General features: G+C 47.1%; 1 protein-coding gene across 9 annotated transcripts in view; it reads left to right on the forward strand.

Annotated features, from left to right (window-relative positions):
• Positions 1–12,389, forward strand: part of LOC147024621 (uncharacterized) — a 69,285-nt gene that overhangs the window by 1,143 nt on the left and 55,753 nt on the right. For 4 of the 9 annotated variants that reach the window (XR_015059102.1, XR_015059107.1, XR_015059105.1 and 1 more), the window contains exons 2-4: positions 4,446–4,771; positions 10,469–10,576; positions 12,173–12,272. Coding sequence is in view for 2 of the 9 variants with exons in the window: in XM_085884694.1 (XP_085740820.1) it covers positions 4,446–4,771 (326 nt within the window). In the remaining 7 variants the exon portion in view is untranslated. The remainder of the gene's footprint in view (positions 1–4,445; positions 4,772–10,468; positions 10,577–12,172; positions 12,273–12,389) is intronic. The other 5 variants (XR_015059106.1, XR_015059103.1, XM_085884695.1 and 2 more) reach the window with 2 other exon arrangements.

Below are 12,389 nucleotides of genomic sequence, written 5' to 3' on the forward strand. Positions count from 1 at the left end.
TGCTTGAAATTTTACGACTTATGCCATCGTATGACTCACAAGTTCCGCTACGCTGGCCATAAGTTGTAGGCACGTTATGCGATCGTTGACACACGTCGACACACGTTAATTGTAAGTTAATCATAAGTCAAAACACGTTGAGGTAATGTTTAATGTACCCGAAACTTATTTCTAACCTATGAGTAACGTGTTGTAGGCACGTTACGCGATCGTTGACACACGTCGACACACGTTACTTGTAAGGTACTCATAAGTCGAAACACGTCAATGCAATGGTTAGCGTCAGTGTTCCAGACTCCCTGGTTTTTTATTTTTTTCTTTCTTCAGTATGACGGTCATGTTGACACCGATTTCTAGTGCGGTTATGATTTAAATCGTTGAGCATCAGCGTATTAATTATATTGTATTATAACCGCACTAGAAATCGAAGTGTCAACATCACCGTCATACCGAAGAAAAAAAATAAATAAAAACAAAGGAGTCTGGAACACTGATGCTAACCATTACATTGACGCGCTTCGACTTATGAGTAACTTACAAGTAACTTTTGTCCACGTGTGCCAACGATCGCATATCGTGCGTACAACTTATTCCCATCGCATGCGGAACGTGTGAGGCATACGGCAAGTACGTCGTAAAATGTTTAACACGTTTAAAAGTACAAGACATACTCCACTTACTACGACATATGATAGTGTACTTTAGCGTTCTATTCACGTATACCATTACCCATTCGATGTGCGCCAGCGTTTTAGACAAATTTTTCAGAGGTCGGCATACGCTGGCAAGATCGCCAAGGTGTGACTGTGATGTTGACACTTCCATTTCTCCAGCAGTTATGATTTGAATCGTTGTGCGGCAGCATTTTAATAGGCTACGCCACGTGATTGTCAGCGATACGTGCAGCGCGCTATGCATAAGTTGGACTATCGTTGGGCATAGGTTGTGAACACCAACAACAGGCTAAGCATTCGTTGGTATAAGTTATCTATAAGACAATGAAACGTTTTGTGTCCGTCACTAATATGTTATGCATACGACCAACTCGTTATGAATACGTCCGAATCTTTAAAAAAAACATCAAAAGTTCAGTGTAAGCCAGCATTTTACATACATTTTGATATGTTGCCATTGCTGATTAAAATGTCAAGGTGTGACTGGGCCTTTAGTGAGGTGCTCTTCAGGGAATCAAAACAAATCTGGTGAAAAACGGTCGTTTAAAGAAAGAAAGTAATAACGTTTGTGCGGACCCCAGACTGATGTACCACGTGACGCATGCACAGACCAGCAGGCAAGATGTCGGATTATCTGCAATGTTTATATCATGGGCAACAAGGCTATGTTCCCTCCTCAATAGATACACGAGAAAATGTGAAATTTCCAAAGCTATAACATTTTTCTACTATTAAGAGAATTATATTGAGTGAACAAAAAATTTGTAACCCAGTGCTACCTGCTGCATGGTCAGGTAGTTGGCAACAAAAGCTGACTGCCCTCACTGGCTCGCCAGTAGGGAGGGTGACTGTGACACCCTGCAGGACTAAAAGCAATACCTGCGAAAGAGCGGAATAGCTCCTTGAGGGAGCCAATGGCCATCCAGTAAGGAGATGGTGTCTCCAAAAAAAGCACCCATCCGGTTAGACCGTTTTTTAGGTAGTAGACAGCAACTGCTCAGGGTAGTACTACGGTTCTGAATTAGGAGCATTAAAGTGGTGCCCGGAATCATCTTACACTCTCCATATCAGGATTGCTGGTTTTACTTTCTGTCTCACTCAAACTAAAGCTACTGGGTGAGCTCTAATATCTCTTTCTTGCAAACAAACATCAGATACTTTTCTTACTCATTCATTTTCACTCCTCACTTTATATTCTCTCTTTTATTTCTCTGTATTTAAGGCCTGGCCTCGATGGGGACTATTTAGTTCGTGACTGGAGCCTTCAACATTAAAAAAAGTAGCAACTCTTTTGTGGAGGAAGTCATTTGAACAAATTCATTTTATTTAATTAACTGCTGCATGCGTGCTGAAGACAGGCTTTAAAGTTAAATGGTCCTATATGATATGCAGTGACAGCCTGGCCAATCATTTCTTATCAATCATTTAAATGGAGTGCTTGCATGAGTGCTTAAGCGACTTTCCGAGCCCTTTACAGTCGATAGCGATACTGCGCTTCATCCTTCTGAGTGAATCATTCACTCACTGCGGACGCTTTTGCCCACCTCGTCATTTAGAGGGAGTGGTTCGTGCTCCGTTACCTTGAGCGAGTGGTTCGAGCTCCGTCACCCTGAGCGAGTGGTTCGAGCTCAGTCACCCTGAGCGAGTGGTTCATGCTCCATCACCCTGAGCGAGTGGTTCATGCTCCATCACCCTGAGCGAGTGGTTCATGCTCCATAACACTGAGCGAGTGGTTCGTGCTCCATCGCCTTGAGCAAGTGGTTCATGCTCCGTCACCCTGAGCGAGTGGTCCATGCTTTGTCACGCTGAGTGAGTGGTCCGTGCCCCGTCACCCTGAGTGAGTGGTTCATGCTCCTTCGCCCTGAGCGTGTGGTTCGTGTTCCATCACCCTGAGCATGTGGTTCGTGCTCCATCACCCTGAGCGAGTGGTTCATTCTCCATCGCCTGAGTGAGTGGTTCGTGCTCTATCACCCTGAGCGAGTTGTTTGTACTCCGTCGCCCTGAGCGAGTGGTTCGTGCTCCATCGCCCTGAGCGTGTGGTTCGTGCTCCATCGCCCTGAGCGTGTGGTTCATGCTCCATCGCCCTGAGCGAGTGGTTCGTGCTCCACCACCAGGAGCGAGTGGTTCATGCTCCATCGCCTTGAGCAAGTGGTTCATGCTCCGTCACCCTGAGCGAGTGGTCCATGCTTTGTCACCCTGAGTGAGTGGTCCATGCCCCATCACCCTGAGTGAGTGGTTCATGCTCCTTCGCCCTGAGCGTGTGGTTCGTGTTCCATCACCCTGAGCATGTGGTTCGTGCTCCATCACCCTGAGCGAGTGGTTCATGCTCCATCGCCTAAGTGAGTGGTTCGTGCTCTATCACCTTGAGCGAGTTGTTTGTGCTCCATCGCCCTGAGCGTGTGGTTCATGCTCCATCGCCCTGAGCGAGTGGTTCGTGCTCCACCACCAGGAGCGAGTGGTTCATGCTCCATCGCCTTGAGCAAGTGGTTCATGCTCCACCACCAGGAGCGAGTGGTTCATGCTCCATCGCCTTGAGCAAGTGGTTCATGCTCCATCACCCTGAGTGAGTGGTCCATGCCCCGTCTCCCTGAGTGAGTGGTTCATGCTCCTTCGCCCTGAGCGTGTGGTTCGTGTTCCATCACCCTGAGCGTGTGGTTCGTACTCCATCACCCTGAGCGAGTGGTTCGTGCTCTATCACCCTGAGCGAGTTGTTTGTGCTCCGTCGCCCTGAGCGTGTGGTTCGTGCTCCATCACCCTGAGTGAGTGGTTCGTGCTCCATCAGTGAGCGTGTGGTTCATGCTCCATCGCCCTGAGCGTGTGGTTCATGCTCCATCACCCTGAGCGAGTTGTTTGTGCACCATCGCCCTGAGCGTGTGGTTCATGCTCCATCGCCCTGAGTGAGTTGTTCATGCTCCATCGCCCTGAGCGTGTGGTTCATGCTCCATCGCCCTGAGCGTGTGGTTCATGCTCCATCGCCCTGAGCGAGTTGTTTGTGCTCCATCGCCCTGAGCGAGTGGTTCGTGCTCCATCACCCTGAGCGAGTGGTTCGTGCTCCATCACCCTGAGCGAGTGGTTCATGCTCCATCACCCTGAGCGTGTGGTTCGTGCTCCATCGCCTTGAGCATGTGGTTCGTGCTCCATTGCCCTGAGCGTGTGGTTCGTGCTTCATCAGCCTCAGCGAGTTGTTCATGCTCCATCGCCCTGAGCGTGTGCTTCATGCTCCATCACCCTGAGTGAGTGATTCATGCTCCGTCGCCCTGATTGCTGGTGGTTCGTGCTCCATCACCATGAGTGAGTGATTCGTGCTCTTTCACCCTGAGCGAGTAGTTCATGCTCCATCACCCTGAAATAAGTTGTTGTGAAATTACACCCGATTTCCGAGGTGTTTGTCATATTAATGTGTTTTCTCAATTATCGAGCCAAATTTTCTTTTTTTACTCGTCACATGCAGCTGTTTATAAAGAATAATGTTTTTTCAACATATCTCTGAAACGTCTCTATAAATGCAACATACTCATGGTTTTTGGGTTGTTGCCGATATCGTGTGTGTGTGTGTGTGTGTGTGTGTGTGTGTGTGTGTGTGTGTGTGTGTGTGTGTGTGTGTGTGTGTGTGTGTGTGTGTGTGTGTGTGTGTGTGTGTGTGTGTGTGTGTGTGTGTTTGTGTTTTGTTCATAAAGCATAACATGTTCTCTCTGCTCACTCCCCTACTCCCATATATATCTCTCTCCCTCTCTCCCTCTCTCACATCCTTGCTCTGCCTCCTCCCAATAGGCCTTATTCAGATGACGTCACTGGTCACGTGACTGTGGCAGATCCGCCATGTCGAGTGGCAAGAAAGTATTACCGCGTCCATAACAACCGATTGGGCTCCACTTCAACTACACCGCTATTTCCAAGCAAGCGATTTTTTTTTCTGCAAATGGGTAAGAGTTGTTGTGCCCCAGGATGTACTCAGCGATGTACAAAAGGCTCCGGAGTGCAGTTTTACTGCTTTCCCGCCAAAGTAGACCGACGACATCTTTGGATATCGGTTCTGGAAAGAGAAAAATGGCGGCCTGGTGAACATGATTGGTTGTGTGGCCTTCATTTTGTCTCCGGTATGTAACTAATTTCTGATACGTTATTTCAGTAGTTGGTATTAAATAGTTGGTGGTTACAAAATATTGTCTGATTTGTATCGTTAATATGCATTATATCCCATTATATCCTTAATTGTTTTATTGACATAATGAGATAGGCTCGATTGCCTTTCTAACAGCAGTCAGGTTAAAAAAGTGATGCTGGTTGCTGAACAAAACAAGCAACAACGAATACAATAATCGTGAAATCAAAGAAAACAGGCCAACCTTTGCTTAACAAACCCAGCGACATAATATGAGTAAGCGTCCATACTCTTGGAGGCTTTCAGGCTGGCTTGAGTGTAAAGACTCGGCGTTTCAACAACGTAAATATAGATGTCAGGGAAAACGATTTGAGGCTAAAATTTCCTTTCTGTTGTCCATTTATCCTTTGAAATAATATAAGGATCTTCACTAAGACCGCACAGCTTCAGTTTTTCGCAGTACCTCTTCTTAGAAATATAATCTAATCCATGGAAATAGCCCAGAAGTTCGCGCGACACGTGCATGGTAGCCATGATTTTTTGCCACTCAATATGGCGGAGCCTCACCTTCCGCTGTGACGTCACTCGCTTAGTGCATAGGGTCAATACAGTGCAGCATACTCCTCCCACACCCCTCTCACTCTCCCCTCCCCCCTCTCTGTCTCTCTCCCATCCTTGCTCTGCCTCCTCCCAATACAGTGCAGCACCCTCCTCCCACACCCCTCTCACTCCTCCTTCCTCCCCCTCCCCCTCTCTCCCTCTCTCTGTTTCTGTCTCAGGACATGTCCAGGACGGTGGTTATTTCTGGACGGTGTTTGTCTCTTTTTTTTTTTTTTTTTTTTTTTTTTTTTTTTGTATACCTTGGTCGAGGCTCGTATGAGAGCTAACACACAACTCACAGCAATGAGGCATGAGACAAGAGGGGCGGGAGTGGAAGGGACAAAACATTGGGGAACAGACACAGGTGAAATGTGGAAGGGAGAGGGATGGGGATGGGACGGGGAACATGGCGAGGGGAAGATGGACATTAAAGGGACTTTCAGGAAGGAAAGCAGGAGAATTGAAGGAAGTGGGCTTGGGTGGATTATCGGGGGTAGAAAAGATCGAGGATTTGGATGGGGGAAGATAAGAGGTGGTGGTGAACAGCTGTTTTGAAAGCCTGGAGGGAAGAATGGGAAAGAATAGAGTGAGGAAGTTTATTCCAAAGGCGGGAAAAAAGAGGAATGAAAGAGTGAAGATGAGCAGTGATTCGTGATTTTGGTAGTTTTACCAGAAGGGGGTTGTTGGCGGACCTTGAGCGCCCTGTGGAAATGTGGTGGGGACAAATCGCAGAGAGAGCAGGGGGGCAAGGCTGGAGAGGAGTCGGTAGAAGACAGAAAGACCACCGACCAACCTGCGGTGATTGAGTGAGAGGCCCAAAGACTCAGCTTCATTGCGGGAGATGCCAATGATCTTAAAAGCCCTGGTTTCGACAGCGTGAAGTCGAGAAAGGTGGGAGGCAGGAGCACCAGCCCAGAGGGGAGAGCAGTACTCCATCAGGCTACGGACAAAAGCTTTGTAAGTGGTCAGGAGCTCAAGAGGGCCGAGGAAGGACTTTGCACGACGGAGGATTCCCAGTCGGCGACTGGCTTTTGAGGCAAGGTTGGAAATGTGACTTTCCCAGGAAAGGTCATGGCAGATAGTGAGACCCAGAAGCTTGAAAGAAAAGACTTCTTCCAGAGGATTGTTGAGAAAGTGGATGGGGGTTTTCTAAACGGTCCTTTCGAAGAGACATAGTGAGAGTGTGAGATTTGTCTGGATTGAAAGACATGTTCCACGTGTTGGACCAGTTTGTGATTTTATCCAGATCTGCAGTGAGCGAAGAAGCTGCTGCTTGCCGGTCTGAGGGATGACAGATGGTACGGCAGAGGGTGGAGTCATCGGCAAAGAGAAATAGAGGATTTTCCAGAGAGTCCGAGAGATCATTGATGAAAACCAGAAAAAGAACAGGGCCCAGAACGCTACCTTGAGGAACTCCAGCCTGCACAGGAAGAGGGGATGAAAGAACTCCATTTAGGGCCACACGTTGACTGCGACAGGAGAGGAAGTCTGCGAGCCATGAGTGGAGATGGCCTTGAATACCATGGGAAGAGAGTTTGGTGAGTAGGGCAGGGTGCCAGACTGTGTCAAAAGCACGTGATATGTCCAGGGATACGGCTCGGATTTCCTGTCTGGCATTGAGGACCTCCATCCATTGATGGGAGAGCAGTAGCAGCATATCTAGGGTAGAGTGACCTGGTCTGAAACCAAATTGATGATTGGAAATCAAGCCATTGGAGAAGAGGAAGGATTTCATATCTGAAGCGATGATGGATTCCATAACCTTGCTGATGATTGGGAGAAGGCTGATTGGTCTATAGTTACAGGGATCTGTTTTTGCACCTTTTTTATGCAGGGCAGTGATGTTAGCAGATTTCCAAGCAGATGGCAGATGACCTTGGGAAAATGAGAGGGTGAATAGAACAGAGAGAGGGTGAGCAAGAGCAGAAGAGCAGGCTTTGAGGACACGTGGGCTGATGCCGTCTGGACCGGTTGCAGAATCTGACTCGAGGTTTGAAAGCAAGCTCTCCACCTTGTCAGGAGAAAAGGATACAGAGTCCAGGGACAGTTGGGTGCGACTGGGTAAAGTGGGTAGAGATAGTGATGGGTTTGGGACACAAGATTTAGCTGCAAACACCGAGTTTAGACATTCAGCTTTATCACGTGTGGAATCAGCAGTGCGGCCATTTGAGGTAAGGGAGGGGATGGAGGGGGAACATACACCAGAAACAGCTTTGATTAAACGCCACCAGGATTTTGAGGAGGGAGAGAGGTTTGAGAGTTCAGACTTGAGATGAGAAAGATGTTGTTTTCTGGCTCTCCTGAGGGTAGCTACACACTTGTTCCGAGCTTTGTGGAAAGAACTGAGATTGCCCTCAGTTGGGTTTGCTTTCCATGAGGCAAAGGCAAGTTGTTTCAGGACAACTGCCTCGCCACAAGCTTCAGTAAACCAAGGGCGGGAGGAAGGGTAAGACAACTGAACACGAGAGGGGATAAATCTGTGCATGAGGGAGAGCAAGTTTCTTTGAAAGAATTCCCAGGATGAGTTGATGTTTGAGAAAGTAGTGATAGGAGACCAGTCTGTAAGTTTGATGGCTGCTCGGAGACCCTGCCAGTCGGCTTGAGTGAAATGCCAGACTCGACGGCGGTGAGGTGGTTCTCTGATAACAGCCAGAGAGATGTCCACTTTAACAAGGACGTGGTCAGAAGAACCAATTGGAGCGAAGGAAGAGCAGCAGATATTGTCAGGGAAATTTGTCAAAATCAGATCCAGAAGAGATGGAGTACCATTGGTTGAGATCCGGGTCGGGAAGTTGACCGATTGAGTCAGTCCCAATGAGTCACAGAAAGCTTTTGCTGATGTCCCATGGCAGGTGAGAGAGGTACCCACACCTAGCCAACTGGCGTGATGACAATTGAAGTCGCCACATAAGAGGAAGAGAGAGTTTGGATGAGAAGATAGAAGATGGTCCATGTTTTCGGAGAGTGAGGTGTAGATGGAGTCATCACTGTTCGGTGGACGGTACAGTACACATATAAACATGAGGTGGGAGTGGAGGGGAAGCCGAAGCCAGAGGTATTCCTGGGGGTGTGGGGGAGTGAGAGCAGTGCAGGGAGAGTGAGGAATAGAGTCTTTGATGAAGAGAGCAACACCTCCACCAGGACGAGGCTCATGTCTGTCATACCGTAAGAGGGAGTAACCAGGGAGAGATACATGGGAGTCAGACACGTCTTGGGAGAGGAAAGTTTCTGTTAGGCAGATAATGTCTGGTTTGTCAGTGGCAACCTGCATGGAAAGATCTGAAAGGTTTGAGCGAAGGCCCCGGATATTTGAGGTCCACACTTTTAATGAAGAGGTAGGGGAGGAGGCTTTGGGTGCAGGAGGTGGAGGGGGCGGGGGAGGGTAGGACGAGGGACGAGGGGGGGGAGGTAAGGAGGGTTGCTGAAGGAGTGTGGGGTATTGCAGAATAGCGAGGGGAGGGGGCCGAATGAGGAGGAGAAAAGGCTCTGTGGTGCTGGGAGAGAGGGGGGACAAGAGACAAGGAAGATGGCAGTTGAGGATTTGAGGAGGTGGAGTGAAGAGATGGAGGTGAGAGGGCAGTGGAGGGAGGCAGGTTGGTGGACGTCTCTGGACGTTTCTGGGCAGGGTTTGTCTCCAGACGTGTCCGAGCCGTGTTTATGTCCAGGCGGGAGTTTGTCTCTGGACTCTTCTGTGCAGTGTTTGTCTCTGGATGCTTCCGGGCAGTGTTTGTCTTTGGACACGTCCGGGCAGTAATTAACGCTCCACCGCATGTCTGCTTTCCCTTCCTCTCACCGCACACTGTTTTCCCTTCCCCCACACCTTCTCGACCACCCCCCCTCCTCGCCCCTCCTCCCTCCTCGTCCCCTCCTCCCTCCTCTCCTGTTTCTCCCTCCCCCCTTTAGTATTCCCATCAACGAAATGACAGGTGTATATGCTAGTGCTTAATATAGCATAGTTATTCCCATATTGAGTGTTCAGAGTAAATATCAAGTAATTAAATATCATTTTAGATATGCGTCGCTAATTTGTTCAGCTAAAACGGCACATGTAACCCATTGTGTGTGTCTAAAATCCCTTCTCTCTCTCTTTCTCTCTCTCTCTCTCTCTCTCTCTCTCTCTCTCTCTCTCTCTCTCTCTCTCTCTCTCTCTCTCTCTCTCTCTCTCTCTCTCTCTCTCTCTCTCTCTCTCTCTCTCTCTCTCTCTCTCTCTCGCTCTCTAGTGCAGCCTCTGGCTGCTGGTTGCATCATTAGTTGGGACGCGGCTATGCCGCTGATGCAGTGTCCCCCTTACCAGTACACTGGCACTCATTTTGCCAACCTCGGAAGGATGACAGGCTGAGTCAACCTCATGGTGTATTAATTCAGCAGCCAACGGAACTTGAACTCAGGATCCTAGAATCCCAAGCCACCACCCTCACCACTAAGCCAACACCAGGCTCCTTATTCCTGTGAGCCTTCACCTCATGTTCCATTCCTCCATTTTCTGTCATAATTACTCCTTTTAGTGTTTGGCTAGATATCCAGCCCTTAGTTTGGCTGGGAAAAGCTACCTTCATTATCCTGGTCTTGACTCAGCATCAATTTGGCTAGGTAAGGGTCAAACAAGGCTCACCTAGACCCTGGACTGGACCAACAACCAATGGTGAGTGAGATGGGAGAGGCACGGCACGTCACCGTTGATGGGTGGGCCCGAGGTGATAAAGGGGTAGAGCGTTTACACCTCATCCCGACCTGCCATGCCTCGCTATGCTAGCGCCATGCCCACTGTGCTGATTGATACCCTCCCTCCTTCCATCCAGGCAGTTGGACAGACTCAAGCAGACACCTGAAACAAAACTACTGAGTTTGGCCAAGCAACTCTGCTTGTCCTGTGGCTCCCTATGTCCTCTGTCATGTGTGTCTGAAGGTCTAAGGCATAGGATAATTCAGGTTCCCGATCGTTGTTTGGACTATTCCACGGGGTGAATGTTGGTCAGAGTTAATTATTGAGATTTGTGATTACCGTCAATACATACGTGCCTTTTACACCACACAACACACTTGTTGAACCTGACTTGGTCTTTGGCTCATCCTGCCTGCTTGCTTGCGACAGTTTCATCTGGTGGTTCTGGGGGAATCTGATTGAGACAGAGATTGACCATGGTTTTGTACCGCTACATTTCCCAGCAATCATGTGGATCATTGGTACTCTTGCCAAAAGGTAAGATCTGTCTCATGATTGCCGTCGGCGAGCCACTCGCTCAGCACAGACATTTCAATCCGTATGGTAATGCAACATTGGGCGCGGGATCTGACAGGAAATCTCTGTGGTGGGGGACTGACGTGGTCACTCAGCGACTCACCTGATTCGAACCTGGGCAACCGGGTCAGACTGGTGAACCGTTACACTATTATACATGTCTATATTGTGGGACTTCTACTCATTACTCACATTGCTATAATTTTTACAGTTTACAAGGGAAAAAGTGAAAAATGTGTTTGCAACATCTTTAATTCCTGAGAAACTTCAATGAGCAAAACCTCAAAAGAAAAGGGGGAACCAAGATATGTTAAATGTCACCGATCAAAGTTTCAATGCTCCCCTGTTGTGTTATATTTCTCTACATTTTCTCATTTTTCTTCATTTGTCCTCTGCATCTTTTCCTCCGTTCATGTGTTTTTCGGAGCCAGGTTCCTGATATGTTGGGTTAATTTGGGTGTGATGAATTTTTAATCTAAAATTGATTACTGGGTTGGTGTTAATTGGTCCAATTAATTAATCATAACAGATGTAAGGAATATTGATTACATGCAACATAATAAAGCGTTTATGATAAATTATGATTGAATAGAGTGAAAGTGATACCCACATCTTTGTTTAAAAAAGACAAAAAAGGGAACACAAAACTGATGCGAGAAAATGTGTTTTTCCCCTGGCCATGAATGAACAAAGATTGCCATCTTGCATTACTGTGGAACCCCAGTTACAAGGAAATATTTCATGTAAACTTGGTGAGCGTGACATGCTACGACATAATAAATACTCTGTTGTACACAATACAATGTACAGCAGATATTTGTTGTTTTTTTTAATGTTGTTTTTCCAAGTGACGTGCTTTGCACAGGTAAAGATGATGTAGTCACTTTAAATGTAAACTCCAGTAGCCCTTGGTAGCAGCTAACTCGACAATAACCTTGCCATCTAACCCAATAATAACCTCCTCTGTAGCCGTGGAAGGGTAGAGGGGTGATGACCCAATCCCAGTTACCTTGGCAACGATCACCTCGGCAAAGCTCGAGTCCCAAGGGTGTGACAGTGAGGGGGGGAAGAAAAGAATGGCAAACAGCACAAGATGATGAGATGGATAAATGCACGAACAGAAGGGTGCATGTGTATATATATATATATATATATATATATATATATATATATATATATATATATATATATATATATATATATATATATATATATGCATATGGACTTAAGAAATGAGACAGAGTGTTGATGGAATTAAAGATAGAAAATACAGAGATGATAAGAAAAATATGAAATGGTTCGTAAAAGGAAACGCAAGAATGAAGACCTATTTAAGAAACAGATAAAAAGTCTGTGTATGTGAAGATTGTAGGGGAGAATGAAAAAAATTAAAAATGAATAAGGGGTGTGGGGTTGTGAAAGAGGAGAGCAGGGATGATGGAAGTGAGACCTCAGCATGACACTCACACTCCATTCTCTACAGCTTTCTGCTTTGTATGCTCAACACAGACCACCACAATTTCAACATCTAGCGTGTCTGTGCTTCAAAACACACAGATCAACAAGTACCATTGTCAAGCCAACATATGGATGGTGGAGAAGAAAACAACACCATAAGAACGTGGTCCTTGACAGAATCCCTGTGGGTTAATTCATGGTGAATAATTTAGATCTCATTAAGTCAATCTTCTTCTCTGCTAATGATATTCACGGATTCGCTCCTCTTGCTATGATCTCCTACATTTCCCACTTTTGACCCATCATTAACCCTAGA

The sequence above is a fragment of the Eptatretus burgeri genome, chromosome 6 (assembly GCF_056783735.1).
Source record: "Eptatretus burgeri isolate ZD-2024b chromosome 6, Ebu_testis_v1, whole genome shotgun sequence".
Taxonomy (NCBI): domain Eukaryota; kingdom Metazoa; phylum Chordata; class Myxini; order Myxiniformes; family Myxinidae; genus Eptatretus; species Eptatretus burgeri.